The sequence below is a fragment of the Callorhinus ursinus genome, unplaced genomic scaffold, assembly GCF_003265705.2.
Source record: "Callorhinus ursinus isolate GAN/ISIS: 27379988/994484 unplaced genomic scaffold, GSC_fseal_2.0 scaffold23, whole genome shotgun sequence".
Lineage (NCBI taxonomy): Eukaryota > Metazoa > Chordata > Mammalia > Carnivora > Otariidae > Callorhinus > Callorhinus ursinus.
This window is the reverse complement of record NW_027397085.1, coordinates 16,754,631-16,775,345: the sequence shown is the minus strand read 5'-3', so window position 1 is coordinate 16,775,345 and position 20,715 is coordinate 16,754,631. Positions and strand designations below refer to the sequence as shown.

The following is a 20,715-nucleotide window of genomic DNA, read 5'->3' as shown; positions in this document are numbered from 1 at the left end:
TGTACTTGATAGATAACAGCCTCCTAATGAGTATGGGGCTGCCTCTGCTCTGTTTTTCGGTCTGTTTCCATTTCATTTCTTTTATTTTTTTCTTTTGGGGGGGAAGGGCAGAGGGAGAGGGAGAGAAAGAAAATTTTAAGCAGGCTCTATGCTCGCCATGGAGCAGACATGGGGCTCGATCTCACAACCCTGAAATCAAGACCTGAGCCCAAATCAAAAGTCAGACGCTTAACCGACTGGGCCACCCAGGCGCCCCTTCCAGTGTTGTCATCCTAAAATACATACTTACTTCTCTGCATAGAAATGATTGATGGTTTTCCCTTGCCCATAAAATAAAGTCCACCACGATCAACACTGGCTTCCAATACTCTTCACACCACTGCCGTAATCTGCTCCTGCAGCCTCCTATTTGGTAGGTCCATACACTTTCAACTCTCTCTGTCCTTTACTGTCTCCAGTCCCCTGATCTGACAGGCATTCTCTCTCTGCTTCTACTTCTCACTCTTACTGATCCCTTGGGGTCAGGTGACCAGCCCCTAACTATAGGCAGAACTCTATGTTCTTCAAAGCTCAGCAGGGAGGTTTCCTCGGGTGGTACATGGACTTGAAGTTGCTTCAATCATGGCCCTTCACTTGCACATTATTCATGATTCCTTCTCCCCTCAACTGTGAATTCCTTGATGCCAGTAGTCACATTTTACTCATCTCTTGGTCTCCAACGCTTACCTTATTGCAGGCCATACAGAAGGTGCACAGAAAATATTTATTCACCAAATGGTTGATAACAATAATAAAATTATAGCATTTACACTACCTACCACTTGTTGAATACATTTGGGTACCAATCACTGACTTAGGATTTACTGATGAGAAAATAAATGCTTAGAGAATTTAAGTAAATTGACCACAATTACACAGCTAATAAAAGTAAAGCTAGGGTTTCAACCTATATGGTTTGACTCATAACGTTTTTACTGTGCTGACCAAATGAATATGTAATCTCATTTAATTATGTCATTTAAAGTTATAAAAAAATACCCAGAGCAGATATTCAGGCAAAAGAGATTCAATTAATTATTTTTCCCACAATTATGCATTTGTTTTCACTGTTTAAAAAACCAAGTATGACGTCAATTAATTCCTGGTTGAAAAGTTACTGTGTCAGACCTGGGTTTTTTTACATATTAGTGTGTGTGTGTGTGTGTGTGTGTGTGTGTGTGTGTGTGTGTGTATTCTACTAATCTAAATAAGACTAAAGAAAGGCAAAATAAGTTAGCTTATAAGAAAGAAAACAGACTTTTACACCTCTAATGTAACAGTCATATAGTTATATTCCATGCATTTAAGCAAATCTTTTAGTTTGACACTTTTTCCAGGAAAGTCTTTTAATTTTTGTAAAAGTAACCTCCTTTGGCTTAAAAATTTTTATTTATTTATTTTTTAAAGACTTTATTGATTTATTTGAGAGAGAGTGCAAACAGGGGGAGGAGCAGAGGGAGAGAGACGAGCAGACTCCACACTGAGCGCAGAGCCCAATGTGGGGCTGGATCTCACAACCCTGAGATCATGATCAGAGCTGAAATCAAGAGTCAAACGCTTAACTGACTGAGCCAACCTGGCACCCCTGACTTAAAAACTTTTAAACACTCAGTAGTCATTAGATGTATCAAGTGTAAAAGTAAAATAAGCAAAAAACTTCCCAAAAAGTCAATATACAAACACTTACATACACAATCTTCGTCAATTTTTCATTCAAGCTATTAAACCACATGTACTCAGCATTTTTCAATCACATTCCTAAAAAAGCTAACTGAGCTCTCATTTTCTGCAATTATTAGTCTTGTTACAATCTGCTCTTACTAAAAGAAAGGAGAGGGCACCTGGGTGGCTCAGTCATTAAGCATCTGCCTTCAGCTCAGATCATGATCCCAGGGTCCTGGGATCGAGCCCCACATCGGTCTCCCCGCTCAGTGGGGAGCCTGCTTCTCCCTCTCCCACTCCCCTGCTTGTGTTCCCTCTCTCGCTGTGTCTCTCCCTGTAAAATAAATAAATAAAATCTTAAAAAAAAATAAAAAGAAAGGGGAAAAAAAGGAACTACGTGATGAAGCAGTGCCTGCTACTGGTTGATGAGGACTTCTGTGGACTGGCTTAGACCTCCTCCTCCTTGCACATTGTCCTATCACACATTTTAGCTCAGAGTCTCCCCGTGCCTCACTCCCCCTACATCCCTTTTGCCTTCTTTATGCAGATCTTGCTTTCAATTATTATCTGTTATATTACATATATTTTTTTTATATTATATACACTAGTTTTTATTCCCCCCCATACACACAGACTTAAAAGGACCTAAGTACCTAGTACCATTACTGTTACCATAAAATAGTTTCTTGGTTTCTTTTCTTTAATAAGCTCAAAATGTTAAATGATTAGTCCAGATAATAACATAGTAATTGTTCCAGTTAAGTATTTTTGTTTCTTTTCCCCCTTGTTGGATTTTAGGAATGGCTTTGTGCTTTAGAAGAACAATAATCGTACAAGGTCAAGTTTCTACTCATTGTGTTTTGACTGATTAGTACTATTTGGATAATTTACTTTTTAAGTCCTCTACTTACCAACTAACTAAATTCTATTTAGAACACAGTCATTTTTTAAGGAGTTGTGAATATTCAGGATGAAAAAATATGAAGTGGAGTGGAGACTTACACCAAAATGTTTTTTGGACTAAAACCAATTTTGTTTTATGCTTGTCACTGCATCAACTGTGTCCCTCTACAGGTAAAGTGTAAGCAGTTATACTCACTCTATTGCTTGGAGAAAAAAGCTTGTATTTTCTAAAATCTCAAGTCTTTTGCCTTAGACAATCAAGCTCTACTTATCTGAGGGTCTATAAGTTATATTCAGTGAACATAATCAAAAGAGCTCTAAATATAAAGACCTGTCTAGTGAGAAGGTGGGACATGATATTTTCTAATTTTCAAGTTTATATACAAGAAATAAAATGCTCTATTGCGCAGAATAATATCATCATCACAATTAATATCCTTTAATTCTTCTTTTACTTTCCCCAAATATACACTTCCACGGTGGGTCTGAAGGCTACCCTACTAAGATGGATGATTTTACAGGGTGTAAGAAGGTCCCTGACTCAGAGATATTTATTCCTGGATCTATGTCTAAGTAGCATTGGCTCTTACAAGGTTTCAGTTTTCTCAACTCTATTTGAGAGAGGGAGAGAGAGAGAGAGAGAGAGAGAAAGAGAATGAGCCAGAAGGGCAGAGGGAAAGAGAAAGAGAGAGAGAGAAAGAGAGAGAACACGAAGCAGGCTCCACGCTGAGCACGGAGCCCAATGCAGGGTTCCATCTCACGACCCTGAGATCATGACCTCAGCCAAAATCAAGAGTTGGACGTGTAACCGACTGAACCACCCAGGTGCCCCTCAGTTTCTCATGTTTGCGATAGAGAAGCTTAAATAAAATCTCCCTGGGTTACTTTCTTGTGTGAAAATCCTTAATTTGAAAATGATTAAATAAAGCAATTGAAAATATGGAAATTAGAAACGTAGTAAAAAGTGATATTGTGAAGACATGATAAGGTTTTATGAGATGACTTTTCCTGAGTTAACATCGTTTGAAAACGAAATGCTCCAAAGGACTAATTATACCCAAAGAGATGTGGCTGTACTCCCAAACCAATACGGAACAGCACGATACCGTCATGGCTTGGGCATCCCTGACGCTTTGCTGCCCCCTCATGTTCCAACACACTCTTCAGTTCTATTCTTTATGGCTCCTCAAGGACCTGTGCAGGTGAGTCTTGCTCTAAGTAATACAAAGATTCCTAAAAATGTCCTGTTGTTACTATTTAAAAACAATCATAAATGAAATGTTCCAGAGAGGCTGACACATGATCACCATCTTCCTCCTCTACTTTCTGAGTTTTCAAATTAGCTTTAAGAACAACAATAAAAATGCCAGGCATGGATTATGGTTGTAGGAAGAAGCACTTGGTGAGTTACTCATAACCTGCTGACTTCTGGTGTTTGTCTAACTTATCTCCCTGAGTTTTTTCCACAGCACTGAGAGCTAGCTACTCACGTCTCCATTCTTCAAATGACGGAGAAAGGCTTTGCACTCCAGCTCCAAATGCCACACACCCTGTTTTTGTTACATCATAGTAAAGAACAAAATAGCTATTTAGCAATAAGACTCTTATAAATGTGCATTTGGAAACTTTTTTTGAAAATTGTGAGATCATTTTAGAACTGTGTATTTATCTATCAGGTATGGAAACAAAAACTGCCAAGTGATTTACATGCTTTAACTCTAATGATACAAAATCATACTCTCCTGGCTTTAAAACATGTCAATTGGAAAAACCTCAAAGGGGAAAAGGGGTTTCTAAGTTCTACAGGAGAAAGCTTTAGAAAACATAGCGTGACATATGTAGACTGTTAAAGTTCTTACCTCTTCTTTTTAAAAAAAATCAAACAGTGATTTATGGAAAAAGTTATAAAGAGTTCATTATTTTCCTTCAAAGAGCTATGACTCCAATGTAAGTTGTTCGATTTTGAAAATGATTCTGAACCACACTTTATTGCCCATATCACAAAGGCACCGATGTCTGTGGCAGTGAGGAGAGGAAGGGACAGAGCATTGGGAACAATGGAAGGGCCCATTTTTGACGGCACCAAAGAAGTATGTCCATTCTGGGGGCTCCATATTTCATGCGCCTGCAAGCTGTCTTTCATTCTTCTTTCATCACTCTGCCCTATTCTTTCCATTACCCCTCATTCTACATCCAGAGAATAAAAACAAGGGCAAAGTGAAAGAGAAAATGATGCACTGAGTGCCTACTCTGTGAAGCACTATGCTAAGAGCATCCACATGTGAACTCATTTAATTTGGCAATAACTATGACATATGATAACCAATTTATAAATGGGGAAACTGAGGCAGAGAAAGGTTATGTGGCCTGCTCAGGGTCACGCAGCTATCATGGCAGAGCATGATTTGAATTCTAGATAGGCAGAGCACCCACGCTGCACAACTCCAGGGACTCCCGTCAGTGATGTTCTATGGGGTTGCCCCCCAGGGGCCCTTGGAGATGTCACCACAGTACCCATTTGGACCCCTCATGGACTTTGCCATATGCTACACTTTTCCTCTAGATCCTCAGCAAAGTATCAAAGAAGGTCAAGTTCATCCTAAAGGATGTCCCACTGACTCTTTTTAACACTCTTCCCTGTCCTTCCCAGGACCACCACAGAGGTGTAGCTGGGTTCCAACAGCAGGGGGAGTGAACTTGGAGGTAGAACCTGAATAGTCAGCTGCTGAGGGAGAGAATTCACTTTCCTGTGTGTCTCAACTCTTACCACTGTCGAAGTTTATGTTTTTAAGGGTCTGCTTTTCCGGAATGGGCTTAGAGAGGGGAATCTTTTCCTGCTATTGCCTTCATTCCCTTATCCCCCATTCCACTTTTCCACCTTGGTTGGCTAGGCTGAGGCAAGGAAAACGACTTCCATTTTCTAGTTAATCTCCTGGTGTGCTTTGTGATGAACACGGCTGCGCTAAGCAGTTAATGACAGTTAATCAGTTTCACTTCCTAGGTAAGATATTTCTGTAGTCCCACTGTCCCTAGGCCCCAGGTCAGAAACTTGCGGGTACAAATGAGGCCATGTTAACCTTAATTCCCAGATTTCAGTTCCCTCTGGCATTGCTCCTGGGTCTCAATACTATGTGAACATTTCTGGGAGCTGCTAGAGGGTCTCTCACATGTGTTTAAGACAAAGTCTGTGCCCTTTGAGTGCAATTACTCTCCCTTTAATCACTTCCAGGCATCTGCCAGGGTGGCTGGACAGCTGCCCGGACCGCTGACCACCCACCACTTCTTGATGGACACAACCATCTCCACTGGGACCTGCAGCTGCTCTCAGGGAGGATGCTCCTGTGGGGCTGGCTCCTATGTGACCCTCAAGCTACAAAAGCTTTCAGGAACCAAAATAGCCCTGCATTCTGCTCAAACCGCAACATCAGAGTCCTGCCTGTGGCAAAAATAGCAGCGGGGGGGATGGTCCCTCCTCATTGGGGTAAGATCTAGGGCCCGGAGCTAGGCTGGGGACAAGCTTCCATGCGGTCTCTCACACTAGAGTCCCCAGCTGCATGCCCACAAAGGTTGGCCTGCTTGTCCCTCAACATAAAATGCAAGTGCACAGAGACAAAGCCATTCACTTCTACACCCCAATTTCAGTGTAGGCTCATTGAGCATCGAATTTGGCTGTCTGTAAAGAAATTTGTTATCCAAAGAACTTATTTTGATATATAGGAATTTCAGTTATTTTCCACCTCTTGACCAACGACAGAGAGGAAAACTGGTGGGCCAGGCATTCACAATGAAATGATAGTGGAAAATCGTCACCAATAAGATCTTGAAAGATAAGCATGGGAAAGAGAATCAACAATTTAATATTCATTGAAGTACAAATCCCATTCAAGAGACATTCAGAAAAGAACTACATTACCAACTGTTCCAGATTCAACTCTGAGGTAGTGACCACAAAGGAGACCAGAGGAAAAGTGCTGACCTGAACAGTGAAGTTAACTTTTAAGCAAAGTGTTCTCACTAATAACTTAATAAGGAGCTCTCAGAATATTCGGAGTTGGAGTCCAAGGAAGGCACTTGAATCAAATGAAGTATTGGTCTAATTTGGAGACTATGTTAATTTTCTTCTGGTAATAATTTTAGAAAACATAGGTTTGCTTTTTCCAGGCAATTATTTTAATGAATCAATTGGGGTTTCAAGAAATGATTAAATGAGTTCAATTTGGTTTCAGGTTCAGCAAAATGAGATCATTTGTTCTGTTTTTGGTTCAGATGAGGTCAAGTCCTGTGTCCAAAATAGACTAATAGGAATCGGGATAAATTTTTTTCTTTTTTTGCCTTTTACGTCCCTCATCCTTCCTTCCCCCTCTCTTCCCCAAACAGCTGTTCTTTTGATCTCACTGAACTTTGCTGTGTTGTATAATTACTTCTTCTCTCCCCTCCCAAAGTAAATTTCTTCTCAATTCTGAGTCCAAATCAGGACTACTGGAATGGGGTTCCTTCCTACCCACAACTGGGATATCAATTAACCAGGAAGGTCCCTTTTATTTATGCTTTCACTTTCATTAAACCAAACTACCACATATTAATATCATGCTGGTAGCATAAGACTGGAAACAACACAGTCAACATTTGGAAGGTAACACTATCTCTTAAAATATAAATGCCCAGAGCAATGTTAAACTCAGCACAAGCACAGATTTAAATGGTTTTTTAAAATGGCACATCAGTAAAGATTTCCCAAGTAACAGCTTAAATGGACAACTTGTGGGCTCAATGAAATAAGTCATAATAGAAAAAGGATCAATTTCTTTAAAATTATAGAATTGCAATATAAAATTGGTGGTAGTCTTGTGTCAAACCTTGGAAGATAGGGTTTCTTTCTAGACATAAGAAGACAAAGCTATTAGATCTTCCTTACCTGTTATGGTGGCTTTGTTGATGGATGGTTGGTTGCACATGGGTGATCTTCTGACAAAGAGAAAAAAGTACAAAGTAGTAAATATGTGGTGCGTGTTAATTTGAGGACTCTTTGAGTCATTTCAGACATGTCATTTTAATTTAAAGAATTATTTTTAAGCTAGGACATGCAAATGAAGACTTCTTTCAGACTAGCCACTTAAGTTCCCAAGCACCCTTTGCACTATAGTTCAGATCACACATGTCAAAAAAGAAAATAGTTAAATCTCATAGTGATAGACTTTGGGGCAAATAAAGCTGAAGTAAATGTCATAGGGACATGATAGAGGAGGACGTTCCTATTGATTGACTACGTTCCATTAAACCAGGGCGTATAGAGCAAACACAGACTTGGTGAATTTGAAAAGCAGTCAATCTACCAGTCATTTCCCAAATATGGTGGTGAGAAACTTATTTTTGGCACAAATTCTCAGAGGTGAACGACTCCTTGTAAAATGTATTACAATTATAGAAGCTATTTAAACCCTTTCGTTTCTCCTTCCTCATATTGAGTAACATCTCTGATGCATTTGTTAGAGAGGCATATTAATGCTTTGTCCAAATACATGCTACAGAGGCTTTAGAAATACTATAAAGGTACTTGAATAGATTCTATCTTGTGTCCTCTAAGTTTTCAGATGTTTCCCAAGTTTCACAAGATGATTATAAACCCCTTGACCTAAAAAACGCTGCTATAAAACTAATTTGTTTTCTCTACAGAGCCCAGAACAATGTATCCAGTATTCAATCAATGCTTAATAAATTATATTGAAAAGAATATCATTTACGAAATACAACTTCAGAAAGTTGTTACTTATAATTGGAAACTTTTAAAATATTGCATAGTGATCTTTAACACTTAACCAACACTTATGAAACATTTATTGTGTGTCAGACACTGTGCTACATGAGCACTTTACATGAATAGTCTACTTTGATCCTCAAAAGAAACCTTAAGGCAGGTAATCTCACTGTTTCAATTTTACCAGTGAGGAAAACAAAGCTTTGGGAAGTTGAATCACTTGTTCAGAGAAAGAGGGCTAGGATTTGAACTAAAGCAGTGGAATTCTAGGGTGAGCGGTCTGCTATACTGCCTTACTTTTAGGATGCTTTTGAGGAACCTGTACAAACAGCCACGCATCTGTGCACATGGCAGGCCCTTGCAAAGCCATGTTCACATCTGCTCTCCTGAGATGACAATTCTCTTAACTGGGGAATGCAATCAAATGCTTCGTAAATTCTCACTGCCTTGATTCCAGTCAGTATCTGGCTCTGTCTTATTGCTCTTAAGTCTACTGATGTCAGTTTGGGACTGAAGTTTTCGTGTTTGACTGGAAATGCATCAAAATCAACTATGAAATTATTATAGTTTTTATTAGTAAATCAAATGAGGAAATTTGAAACTTGATTAATGCTTCATAAAACAGAAAGGTTAACGCTCTAAATTGCTACTCTGAAATAGATCTGATCTCCATATAAACAGTTATCTTGCTAAGAGTTTATTATTTAAATAATTTATAACTGAATTTAGTTCTTTCTCTGTGAAAATTTTGGAAGCATTTTATCTGAAAACGGTATAACATGAATTGTCCTAAACTTTTCTACTGTTTCGGAAAACTAAATTATTGACTTGTTACTTATTATCTTTTTTAATATCAATCCTACAACTTGGGGACTTGATATTTCAACAAGTAATGACAAGCAGAAACTATTAATCATGTGATTCATGGTTACAGTGATAAATGATTTAATGAAGAATGAGCCAGAACTCACTCTGGAATTGAAAATCTCAAAGGCATGCAAGAGCAAGGTGATAGGAACCAATGGTAGGCTAGCAAAGTCAGCAATGCACATTTGAGTACCCACAGGGGCTAGGCTTCCCATGCCTTCTTCCTGGACTGACTCCTTTCCTGGAGCAAACAAAAAGGGTGGATTGTGCAAGGTAGCACATGCCTTCCATAAAATCCATGGGTCAGCTTGGAAATGTTTTAGTGGCACTGTAAGCGTCCAGCAGGGAAAATTCTGATTCCCTCATGGTCATCATGTGATGGGCCAGAGTTATAACCATTTCACTGTCACTGAACACAGCAGAGCTTAGCTGTGTGTAGACTGAATCCTACTAGTCTGATACCGGAAAACATTGGTTTGATTTGAATCAGTAAAGAAGGTACAAATCTGCATTAACCAAAAGAGAGACCACAAAGTCCTTCACTTAGAGGCTATCAGCTACTATTGTTTGGTTAGATGTCACTGGGCATACAGTTAGTCAGATTTAGGCATAAACTATGAGTTTCTATCCTCCTCTAGCTGGTCTTTTCCCTCTAATCTGTTTTGTCCTTGTAAATCAGTTGAAAACTTCTGTTTTGCAAGGATTGGGCTTTAGGTCATCTCTTTAGAGACAGAAGGCCAGTCTGATGCCTTCACACCTGTCTGGCCAATGGCTTGCCTGCCACAGGTTTAGATGCTGGCACCCAAGTGACCATGTCTGAAGGAAGTGTAAAGGCATTATACAGTTTCTTGTTGCCTTTTAAAGATCTTGACTGAATTTCCTGGATATTTGGGACTAAAGAATTTGGGAATGACACCAGTAATTTCATGCCTTCTGTGAGGCTGAGACTCAGAGAGGTCAGAGGAGGTGACCTCACCTATGAGTTATCAAATGTCAAAAGCCCCATGAGGCTGTTGAGGTTGAGTGTGGTATTTTATGGCCATGGAGCACAGAAGACATGTTTGGTGATGAACAAATACCTCAAGTACACCCTCTGATTCCACATGCTACATTATCAGTTCATTCTTCCAGCCAACAAGCACATGCCGAGTGATTTCTCTGTGCCGTGTATTATGCTAGGCACCCAGGGTACACATGTGAGCCAGATACAAGCCCTGCTCACTGCAGACTGATGTTCTTAAGGGGCACTAGGACAAGTAAGTAGGCATGTGGAGCACAGAGAGAGAGCTGCTAACACAGGAGTTAGGTGCAGGATGCTGTCGATGGAGATGGAAGGGCATACCTTCCAGTTTGAGACCTGTGGGCATGTGTGTATGCTGGGTGTTAGTTAGGGATGATGGCCCCAAATAAATTATATTTAAGCTGCCACCTAAAGAATGAATTATAGTTAGTCCAATGGATGGGGCTGAGGTGGGGGGAAGAAGGTGAGAAATGTTCAAACTGAGGAAACAGGACTGCAAAAATTCATTACCTGGAAAAAATGACAAGTGACTGAAGCTTCTGGGTCCCATTCGAATTATTTGCATTGTGGCTTTTATACTGATTTTTTGAAAACATTTTCTATCATAGGAAATGCACGCATAATGGCCAAAGCTTTTTTTAATCATAGAAATGTGAATGGGGGAGGTCAATTACAGTATTATGGGATGGAAAATTCAGATTTTTCATATTCTTTTATACACTTAGCTAAGTTATAATTCCAAATAAATTTCTATTCACTGTCCTCTTACTATGGATTTTTTTTATTACTATGGATTTTTTTTAAAGATTTTATTTATTTTTTACTTATTTGAGAAAGATAAAACGAGAGAGAGAGAGAAAGAGAGAGAGAGCATGAGGCGGGGAGGGTCAGAGGGAGAAGTAGACTCACCGCTGAGCAGGGAGCCCGATGTGGGACTCGATCCCGGGACTCCAGGATCATGACCTGAGCCAAAGGCAGTCACTTAATCAACTGAACCACCCAAGCGCCCCCTCTTACTATGGATTTTAAAACTGTGTTTTTTTTTTCTTTTGGAAATATCTTTAGAGTTGACATTTTAATAACTTTTTGTTTATTATTAACAGACTGTCAAATTAAGCAGTATTTTAATAATCAGTTTTCCACTTAATCATGAAAATTATTTTCTCTTTTTAAATTTTTCGCTTTTATTAGCACTTCCAAATAATAATCAATTCCCATCTCAGCTTTCCTTTTTTCAACTGCTTCCTCTGTTATCACAAAAATCAGTTTTAGGGATGCCTGGGTGGCTCAGTCAGTTAAGTGTCTGCCTTCGGCTCAGGTCATGATCCCAGGATCCAGGGATCGATCCCCGCATCGGGCTCCCTGCTCCGCGGGAAGCCTGCTTCTCCCTCTCCCACTCTCCCTGCTTGTGTTCTTTCTCTCGCTGTGTCTCTTTCTGTCAAATAAATAAAAACAATCTTTAAAAAAAAAATCACAACTTTATTAATTGCTCCATGACACTCCTGATCTGAGTTTCAGTAACAGCAGGAGAATCAAAAGATCTTTGGTATGATATGATGCTTCTCCAAGTAATTGTTGCTTAGAATTAAGAGGATGACTTTGGACTGACTTTAAAGTCTTGATGAGATTCTTTGTCCGTGGTTAATTTATGAAGTAAGCCGAAACTATAAAGTTACCCTGAGTGTAAATAACTGGGCAGAGGACTGATTATGCCAGATGATTTCTGACAGACGCAATCACCATATTTATTTCTCATACTACTTCATTTCTGATATTAGAACCATCACTACAAAGTATTTATAGAAAATTAACAGAACATCTTATGACTTAGTGTAAATGGTTAGACAACATGGCAACGACTCAGAGAAATCTAATTTATTGCCCTGAGTTGAAACTGAGAAAACACCGTCTAAAAGTTCAGCAAGAAGGAGTGGGGAAAGAATAACTTACTTGCTAGGTGCTCGATCTTGCAAATTAGTTAACGCAGCAAAGTTGTTTCGCACAGTTCGCAGGCTGGCCAAGACCTACAACAAAAAGGGATTATTTAAGCTACTTGGAGTACGGCTATCTTTAATGCAATTTAAAATGGTTTGGTGATTTAAAAAGTAGTCTGTTAAATGAAAACCTGATATTGCTTTCAACCTAGTTTCATATACCATTAAAGAATCTTCTAGCCCTTAGTGACGTTTACATGTATCTATTTGAAATCTAGGGAGGCCTAGATTCTGGGCCTCCAGAGTCTAGGGGAGGCCCGGACTGCAAAGATTTTCCAGACATTTCTCTTCATTGTCTATGAATATGGTGACAGTAGCAACAGTTTCCACAGTATTCCTGTATTCCTCAGCCACCAGAACAATATCCCAGGCAATATACATTGAGTGTTGCTACACTTTAGGCAAATCTGAAACAGTATAATATAAAATAATAATAAACTCTCACTTTAAGGGTTAAAATTGTAAATGTATATATCCCCAAATTCTCCTCAAACATTCACCAAGAATGTTAGACTTTCAAAGACAGAAAGCTAGGTGAATTTTTAAATTGTTTTTTTCACCTTTGCTATATGGCTATCTAGTAAAGAGAAATTATTTTCTTTGTTAAGGTTATCTGAATCACTAAGGGATGCATTTTCACATAAAACAGGACCACCCTGATGTGCACAGAGGTGGGCCCATAGAAGATACTAAAAAAAAAAAAAATGTGTTGCATAAATGAATACATAGACACAACATACCTATACACGTAAGGCAGGACCAATATGTCCCCCTACCTCTGAAGGTCCTTCTTTTTCTAATTCTAGTGCAACCAGAAGGTGGCAAAAGAATTGGAAGTAAGCCTAGGAGAGAAAATTTACAATAGCTTTACCTGTCTCCCTTTCCACTAGTATGGGCAAGTTTCCCCCAGGCTGGAGCCCATATTAGGTGAGACTATAATTAATCTGGGTGACAATGAGAATGTTGAAGTTGCACTAAAACAAAGATTTCAAATGTCTAGTAGGTACTACCTAACAACCCAGATAGCCCGACTCGGTTATGTATTCACTGTGTGAACTAAAACAAGTTACATAGTCTCTGTGTGCCTCAGTTTCCTTTTCTATAACCCAGGATAGTGATAGCTATCTCTGAGGGTTGTTCTGAAGATGATAGGAAATGATAGGATAAGTGCCAAGGACAGTGCCCGGCAAACAGAAAGCACTCAACGAATATAAGCCCATTATGGCAACATGCCAGCTGATTAATGATTTGGCACGTGCATGGGGAGTTTACTTAATGCCTGTCATTCGGTAAACAAGGGGGGGGTGAGGCATGCAAATTTATAATTGCTCCAAGTGTTCCAGAACTATATCCAGAATGTTCTCATCTGGCACTGACTTAGACTAAAGTCAGTCTAAATGTTTTTCTAAGACAAAAATGTCTCAGACATTTCTGAAACTGGCATTAATTCTTGTAAGTCACTGGGGTGCTGTTTACACCCTGGGACGGTGACCTACTGCATTTTCCCCTGAAGGAGTTAACGGTGCTTCCTGAGGTGCCAACCATGATTAACTCAGTCAGTGGAAAAACCTGGCTCATTACCACATATAAACAACTCACAGCACTGAAAGGTCACGCTGCCTATGACGGAGTATTCAAATAGCCAACTGTTGACATCAGAGCATGCTGTCTTTCATTAGGCATGAAATCTTGAATGATGCAGAAATAAATCTGATCAGTGATCCACTGTCATTAAATCATGCAGGCCTAATTTATGCTTTAAGAATTGAATATCAAATACACTAATAAAACATTTTAAATAAGATTACTGCACTCTCTAAATGCTCCTTTTTCTAGGCGAAATTTAACCTCAGAATTCTGAGGACTCTGTTCTAATAAGTTACAGTAAGCGCACTGCACTTGACACCTACGTAAATAGAAACACTGCTGCAGGTAATGCAAGTTCTACACTCATTTGAAAGGAAACATTAGTTCATGAAAGATATAGTATAATTATTTCTTCACTCTGGTATAATAAAAATATTAAATCAAATGATTTTGTTTCAGTTTTTAATTTAAATTTAATGTATTTCTTTTGTATAATCTGTATCTTCACATGGTACAGAATTTAACCAGAATATAAAGGCAGAATGTAGAATGCATCCCCCTCATTAAAAAAGACAAAAACCAAAATTATTGTTATTTGTGAGAGGAGGCAGGTAGATGAAATCAGGGAAGTATGCTCTGAGGTATTAAAAATATTGGTACTGTTCTAATTCTTTAACTGTGATTTTAGTGTTCTTTATATTTTAGATAGCCACTGCTATATTCTCTTATTATGTATGAAGAATTTCCAAATAAAAAGTGAAAAAAGAAGTTGCCTTCCCAGCCTCTCCCTCCAGACATTCTGCCTGTCCCCTCTACCAATGGACTTTTAGGTTGTCTCCTAGAGTTTGCTTTTACAAACACTGCTGCAGTAAATAATTTTGTAAATCCATCGTCCCTTATGCGTGCAAGTATTAGACCACTGTTTTTGTGATAGGACAAATAATACTCTGTAAATTTTATATTAAGGATTATTATATCCTGCCCTACGGCACACATAGGATAATGACAGAAGTGTAAATAAAAGTTCCAGACAGGGGCGCCTGGGTGGCTCAGTCGGTTAAGCAGCTGACTCTTGGTTGACGCTCAGGTCATGATCTCATGGGTGGAGGGATCCAGTCCCTCCAGGGGCTCCAAGCTCAGCAAGGAGCTGGCTTGGGATCCTCTCCCTCTGCCAGCCACCCACCCCGACCCCCCACCCCATTCACACGTGCACATTCTCTCTCTCTCAAATAAATACATTTCTTTTTTTAAGTTCCAGACAATTGTTATGGAAAGCATCGCCCTAGATTTAGCTGACTGATTCTAGGTGCCTCCACCACCAATGCACTGAGTTAGTCTTTCACGCTCTTACTTATCTTGCAGACTACAGAGTGAGGCATCTGGTTCTATAGGCTGTGGGGGAGAACCGGAAACAGTTTTACTCAAGTCCTTGAGTCAGGATTCAATTATTCTTTGCTTTTGCTCTAGGGCAGTTCTCACTCCCCTTGAATTCAACCTTTTAAGAACTGTAGTCAGGGCTTTAACGCTCCTATGCTTTTCTCCACGCCTCAGTGCTTGCTAACCAAAAAGAACCTTGAGGTTTGCCCTTACACAGCTCAATGGTTAGAAAATTAAGGCCATTTCTTTCTCTTCGGCCACTCCAAGCAAAACTGTAATCAGTCAAAGTCAAAAATGCATTTGAAATGATGAGACATATATACATTTTAGGAAAGGAATCATGATGGTGCTATGGAAAACTGTGGTAGAAATGGATCATGTACTGGCTCAGGAGAAGGATTAAATGTTATTTATACACACTAATCTCAGGTTTTCTTAAATACTTTTAACATTTATTAACCAATACAATTCACTGAATCTTAACTTTTCATTGAAAAGTTAAACAACTGAACATATAGCCTAAAAGCAATGTATACTTCTATAGTAATGATTACTTGAAAAGATTTGAAGAGGAGGTTGCTGTAAATAAACAAAAAAGATGTGGCAACAACGTTCTCCTTAAAAACCCCTGCTTAAAAAGTGAACAAAGAATTTTGAGAATTGTTTTTCATTAGAAATACACTTGACGTCACTAGATGGTGCTAAAACACAGATCAAGAGTTGCCACAGTTGCCATGGGCGTTGGGGTAAAGGAGAAGGAGAAAAAATTTCTTGTCTTGGTTTTACTTCCAGAAAAAACAAAAACAAAACAAAACAAAATAAGCAAACAATAACAATAAAAAAAATGGAATCAAATTATGATTACTTACAAGATAGAAAGGTCATTTTGATAGAAACCTTTCCAAGTTATGTTTTGGTTAAATTGTATGAAATTGCTCTTCTTGTATGTCAACAAAGGTTGAACATTGATGATTTCATATAGTTTGATCTAAAAAGTACTTTGATTTATAGATGATGCTAGCGGAAATGTGATGACTAGCTTCCAGCAGGGGGCGCCTGGTAGCTTCATCAACCTGGGGATTAAGATGAGGCCACAAGGTAGCTGTGGCTGGGTGAAATGGGGCAGGGACAATCAGGGGCATAAAAAAAAAATACTGGCAATGTTCTATTACCAAATGGAATAGTAATGTTCTATGGCGTTAAATACTAGTACATTTTTTACAAAATTATCCCAGATGCTGTGTTTTGATTAAAGCTAAAATGACTAATCTGTTCCTACCCTGTAGATTTAAATCAGGCATATCTCCTTAGTCTGAATAACATGAGGGTTCTCCAGGGATCTGAGAAAATAGTTGGGTAATTTCTGTCTCTTCCTTAATCAAATATTCCACTTCTTTTAACAGTCCATACTTCAAGATGAGAATTCTAATTGACTTGTAGTCATATCACATATCTGGGCGGGTGTGGCCGGAGGCAACTGATTACAAAGGTCTCCTACATTTCATCAGTGTTGTGACTTGCTGGTATTCCCGAATCCCCCTAAAGAGCTCTGGCCAAACTGTTACTATACTTTTGGAAGGAAAAGGCGAATTGTGGAGTGGCATGATGTGGCATGGCACTGGGATTCCTCTCAACACCTCGCCTTTGTGCCTAAGAAAATCCCCACACTAAAAGATCTCAACAAAAACAGAGAATATTTCAAAAGGAACTAAATCACATCTATAAAAATGTCATGTTTGTGAGGACCAAAAGGATTCTGAGCTTTTAGGGAAAACATAAGAAATTGGAAGTGGCAAACGGTATAGGGTAAACACCAGAAAGAATTTCTTACCCCGACAGTGTTGGAGACATGGGAACACGACCTGAAGCAGGGTTGTAGGACCCTTTCTGAAGATGACACCTATCCCGGATGGGTTAGGGTTCAGCCCTGTCCATCAAATTGGATGTCTTTCTAAATTCTCTTATAACAAGATTCTGTTCTCTTAGCTTCACAGGAAACCATGACTGGGAAACAAACGAGGGAGGTATCCTTTCATGTTTTGGGGAGGCACTCAGGCATAAAGAAATGAGTTCTCAAGTGGAGGCGGATGAGGTGGGTTTGGAAGACTTTTGACCACTTTAGACAGTGCGAGGCCAGTTACTAAGAATTATGGGAAGGAAAACACACACAGAAAAATATACCTAGGAGGATATAAAGTAAAATGTCAATACTAGTTATTAAGGGAGTTGGAATTATGGGAAATTTTCATTTTCTTCCTTTTCTTTATATTTTTTCCAAACTTTTTTATGGAAAAAAATTCTATTTTGAAAGCAGTGTATCTTTTTAATATTTTATTTATTTATTTATTTGAGAGAGAGAGAGAGAGAGAAAGAGAGAGAATGGAAGTGGGGGCAGAGGCAGAGGGAGAGGGAGAGAGAATCCTCAAGCAGACTCCCCGCTGAGCACAGAGCCCGACATGGGGCTCATTCTCATGACCCTGAGAGCATGACCTGAGCCGAAATCAAGAGTCAGGCGCTTAACCAACTGAGCCACCCAGGAACCCCCAAAAGCAGTATGTCTTTTTAACCAGAATAAGTTAGTGTGAGATTCTAAACTCCAAAGCATGCTGGAGGAAGGAGATAATTCTTTGGCCTATTTGAACATTGCCCTGAGTGACTTGTCTAAAATCAAGTCTCCTGTCCATTTGCAAAAGCAACTATGGTATATTAAGCCAAAAAACGTTGTTATCACTTCAGGTGACATAAACATCTCTCATTTTAAATGTTATATTATACTATATTATATTATATTATATTATATTTAAACATTATATTTAAACATTGAATATTATGTCCTGTATTAAAAATTTGAGATGTTACTGGATCGGTGAACAAAATATGCTAGCAGTGTGCAACAGGGCTTAAGAGATGGTCATAGACAAACTGCTGCTACTGGTCCTTACCTGCTTTCCCAAAGATGCCCTATCAGTGGTGAAACTGCTCAGGATTTAACAAGCTTTTTATTTAAAAAAATTTTTTAATTCTAGTATAGCTTTCCAGATCATATGCCCAAGTAAAAGGCCATTTGTGCAAAATATGAAGCGCTTAAAAAAAAAACAAACCCTGCAACCTCTGGGACAATGACCATTTTCCATAAGGTGTTACAAATCATTAAGCCAATCATAAGCAAACTTTTCTAAATACATTCCAGGATTATTTTTAGGCATCAGATATGCCTACATATTACACAGAGTTGGTTTATATTCAAAGTCCTAATTTCAAATGTATTAAATATATATGTTTATTTTAATAGCTTACTAACCTAGACTAAATGATTTTTTTACATCTGTATATATTTCTCAGTGTACTAAAATTCTGTTAGTTTTTTTGTAGTTTATAGGTATACTACAGAATATGTCTAATTATATAAAAGACCAGATTTCCTAGGAATTTAAGACCATTGATGGTAAGGACCAAATCAAATTTATTAATCTATTTATTGGAGAAAAAAATCTTTTTTTAATCAAATAAAAGTATTTTTATTTGTAAATATTTTTTGTACAAATTTTTACTTGTAAAAGTTGTAAATGTTTTTGAACATAGAAATATAGGTACTAGAAAGAATCTATGATTTCCAGCAAAGCCTTAAGCAAACAAAACATTAACTTCTAAAAGATATGGTGGTCATATTCTATTTCCAATTGACTGCAGTAATGAAAAAAAATCACTATTATATGGTGTATTACTTATGGATTCATTCAATTTTGGTCTGAATTATAGCAATCACAGAATTTCAGGAAATTTGAAAAAAGGGAAGAATTACACATAATCTAAACACTGCCATTATGTATTTAAAAAATAACCTATTATAACATTTTTGAGATGAAAGCTCTTACTAATTACAACATTTAAAATTCATCTTGTTTTCTAGAAATTGTGCTTAGCGTTTCACAAGCTTGGTGTTATTTTAATATCTTATAAGCCTCACGAAATGGGTTCTCTTGGAACTTTCATCTAGCAGAGGAGTAAACCAGGCTTGAAAAAGTCCAGTGACTTGCCCAAGGCCATTCATTGAGCAAGAGGAAGAGATGGGGTTTGAACTGAGGTCTACCTTTATCCAGGCAAGTCGTCTAGTTTTACCAGTTGAAAAAAGAAGTCGTAGAGAGGTTAAATGAGTTGCCCAAGGCACTAAAACTAGTTTTGATTATGATTATGATTAGCCCCGATTATCATTTTTATAATCTGTCTGGATCACTTGTATCCTAATATTCAACATTTCTTTTTAGAGTTAGTGTCAGCTTTAACCCTGTTTTACGCCCTAGTTAAATCAGTATACCCCATCCTGTTCCCAGGAAAAATACCGGTCCTTTAAAAAACACAGGTGCTTGTGTACTGCATGGAGCACTGGGTGTTATACGCAAACAATGAACCATGGAACACTACATCAGAAACTAATGATGTAATGTACAGTGATTAACATAATAAAAAAATTAAAAAAAAAATACAGGTGCTTGGATCCAACCCCCAGATTTTTGGATCTGGGATCCAAAAGTTGATCAGGGATACGGCCTGGGATAACAGCTTTCTAGGTGATTCTAATGGGCAGCTAGGGTAGCAAAGCACTGGCCTATAAAGAATATCTGCCTATCAACCATTTTATATATATTCCAAATGCTTTAGATTGTTTTATCACCTTCTAGTATTTATGTTATATGGTTAAAGTATTTTCATGATTTGTATGCCTAAAAGGAACAAATAAAGATAAATTTAAATCTGTACAAATGACACATAAAAAAGGAGTAAATAAAGCATCAGGTTGAACTGAAATATTAAATTTCAAGCACTGATCAGGCATCTAGTTACACTAAATGTAATTTAATCCATGATATAGCCCTCTGCTTCTAGTGTTTATATAAGTTAAGTAACTATGGTCCCATTTAAATATGTCACTTAGGTAATTTGTAATCTGAGGCAAAGACATTCTTTGGGTCTAGGGATTTATAAGGAAACAGTCCAATATGGTTAAGGTCACATTCTCCAGCACTGCCTTTGATTTACTTAAATGAACCACAGAATTTTTATTGTATTTGCATCTGACTTAAAATGAAATTAAGAACCAGAACTAATCCCCCAAATTAAATTTTCACATCTGTAAGAAACCTGCCCATTCACCAAACTGTGCTTACCTGAGCAAATGGAGTCACAATCAAGTCATCTCCATGTCTGAAAAATAAACCAAATCCCATGTTAGAAATTATAACTCTATGACCACATTTGATCAGTATTAAATAGTAAGTTGCACTTTCATAAATTTCCATAAAGAATTACAGTAATTCCATCCTTATTCTTCAGCACGTGTTCTTCCCAGCCAGTGGGGTGAAAAACTGTCTTCTGGGATATTAACCATTGTCCAGCTGTCTGGGTTAAAAGGGGCTTCTTGATCATCAGGCAAGGTCACTGTTGCTTTTTACGTGCACATGATATACAACAGAAGAAAGACAGTTCCGGCCGCGGGGCCTGAGTTTTACTCG

The 20,715-nt window shown here is 38.3% G+C and overlaps 1 protein-coding gene across 13 annotated transcripts in view; it reads right to left on the bottom strand.

The window, feature by feature from the left end:
• Positions 1-20,715, bottom strand: part of PDE4D (phosphodiesterase 4D) — a 1,488,864-nt gene that overhangs the window by 188,941 nt on the left and 1,279,208 nt on the right. For all 13 annotated transcript variants that reach the window (XM_073905442.1, XM_073905441.1, XM_073905443.1 and 10 more), the window contains 3 exons: positions 20,371-20,407; positions 12,198-12,271; positions 7,520-7,569 (listed from right to left, as the gene is read on the bottom strand). In XM_073905442.1, coding sequence (XP_073761543.1) covers positions 7,520-7,569; positions 12,198-12,271; positions 20,371-20,407 — 161 coding nt within the window. The remainder of the gene's footprint in view (positions 1-7,519; positions 7,570-12,197; positions 12,272-20,370; positions 20,408-20,715) is intronic.